General features: G+C 39.1%; 1 protein-coding gene across 1 annotated transcript in view; it reads left to right on the top strand.

Annotated features, from left to right (window-relative positions):
• Positions 1-973: 973 nt before the first annotated feature.
• LOC106011209 (protein yellow) overlaps positions 974-2,341 on the top strand; it is a gene marked incomplete in the record, with an annotated part of 15,181 nt that continues 13,813 nt past the window's right edge. The window contains 1 exon segment of the mRNA XM_013080017.2: positions 974-1,186. Within this exon segment, the coding sequence (XP_012935471.1) occupies positions 1,173-1,186 (14 nt within the window).

Raw genomic sequence — 2,341 nt, 5'->3', positions numbered from 1 at the left:
GGTTCTACATACTTGCTCAGACCACGAAAGGACAATAAGGACAGCTAGAATACAGACAGGAGAAAATATAGAAGGCGGGTGTGCCAACTGTCCCGAATGTTCCAAGACTAGCCCGGATTCGGCGATCGGGAATTTCAAAGGACATTATGGTCTAACTTTCTCTTATTTCCCTCTTTTTTTTCTGGCCTCTGTTACCTTTGGTGGGTGGTTAGAGGGCGTCACTGGTAGACCTGTCCTACTTCTTTATTTTTCCGCTGATGTTTCTGTCACTTTGTGTGTCTTACTTTTTACCAGCATCAAGAGGGTGGTTTGCGGGTGCTCTGGTGTGGTTTGCTTCTTCTTTCCTATCAAACATCATTCGTCTTTATCTCCCCTCCTTCTTTTTGTGTTTTTTTTAAAAACTCTCTTGTAACACCTCTAATCTTCGGCACTTATATGATCTTATTGTGTTTGCAAGTGCCGTAAAACTCTTACTAAAACTAAACTAAATCGTTTCCTGAGCCTACTATACGACCGACTTTGACTTAAATTCTGACTTGGGGGTTTACGTCCAGCTTCAGCTTTACGCCTATCTTAACGCTACGTCCGACTGAACTTTACGTCTGACTTAACTGTACGTCCAACTTCAGCCCTGCGAGCTATTTCCGGCTAACTTTACTACGTTCTGTTAAAACCTACATCCAGCTATAGTTCAACGCCCGACTTAACGATACGACCAAATTCAACACTACGACTAACTTCAACTCTACGTCCAGTGGGTGGCTGGCGGGTGCTCTGGTGTGGTTTGCTTCTTCTTTCCTATCAAACATCTATGTATCGTCTTTATCTCTCCTCCTTCTTTCTTTGTGTTTGTTACTCTCTTGTAACACCTCTAATCTTCGGCACTTCTATGACTTTATTGAGTTGCGAGTGCCGGAAAAACACTTACTAAAACTAACTTCAACTCCACGTCCAACTTCAACTCTAGGTCCAACTTCAACTGTACGCCCAAACATGACTCCACGTCCGATTTCATCGTCACCTGGCGCACACAGCCTTGACGAAATGTGTCAGCGTTCTCCGTCTGTGGCAAGGACAAGAGATAAGGCGCAGACCTTTCACGGCGTTTCGAGAAAGTTATGTAACGTCATAGTTCCGTCCTGGTGGGGAGTTCAGGACACAGACACAGACTCATGCACCTCGCCAGGTATGTATGATTAAATCGCCAGGTATGTATGTTTAATTAAAGCGCCAGGTATGAATGATTGTTTAAATCGCCAGGTATGAATGATTGTTTAAATCGCCAGGTATGAATGATTGTTTAAATCGCCAGGTATGAATGATTTAATCGCCAGGTATGAATGATTGTTTAAATCGCCAGGTATGTATGTTTAATTAAATCACCAGGTATGTATAATTGTTTAAATCGCCAGGTATGTATGATTTAATCGCCAGGTATGAATGATTGTTTAAATCGCCACGTCTAATTAAATCGCCAGGTATGTATGTTTAATTAAATCGCCAGGCATGTATATTTGATTTAATCGCCAGGTATGAATGATTGTTTAAATCGCCACGTTTAATTAAATCGCCAGGCATGTATGTTTAATTAAATCGTCAGGCATGTATATATGATTTAATCGCCAGGTATGTATGTTTAATTAAATCGCCAAGTATGTTAATTAAGTCGCCCGGTATGTATATTTGATTTAATCGCCAGGTATGTATGTTGGTACTGCCAGGTATGTATGATTAAATCACCAGGTTTGTATGACTGAATCGTCAGGTATATACGATTAAATTGCCAGGTATGTATGATTGTTTGAATCGCCATATGTATGACTGTATCGATGGCCAGATATATATGTTTGATTAAACCGCCAGTTATGTATGATTGTTTGAATCGCCAAGTATGAAAGTATGAAGAACCAGGTCATGTTTGTATGTTTTGATTGCCAGATATGTATGTACGAGTATGATTGAATCGCCAGGTAACTATGTGTATGATTGAATCTTCAGATATGTATGTACGAGTATGATTGAATCGCCAGGTAAGTATGTGTGTGATTGAATCTTCAGAATTTATGTATGTATGATTGAATCGCCAGGTAACTATGTGTATGATTGAATCTTCAGATATGTATGTATGTATGTATGTATGATTGAATCGTCAGGTTTAAATAGTTGAATCACTGGATATATATATGTATGATTGAATCGCCAGGTATGTATGATTGAATATTCAGATATGTATGTATGTATGATTGAATCACCAGACATATTTTTTAAAGACATGCATTATATATTGACTTCTTCTTCTTCTTCTTCTTCTTCTTCTTCTTCTTCTTCTTCTTCTTCTTCT

This window comes from Aplysia californica, unplaced genomic scaffold, assembly GCF_000002075.1.
Source record: "Aplysia californica isolate F4 #8 unplaced genomic scaffold, AplCal3.0 scaffold00071, whole genome shotgun sequence".
NCBI classification, from domain to species: Eukaryota; Metazoa; Mollusca; class Gastropoda; order Aplysiida; family Aplysiidae; genus Aplysia; species Aplysia californica.
Note: the sequence above shows the minus strand (reverse complement) of the source record. Positions and strands in the feature narration are given on the sequence as shown.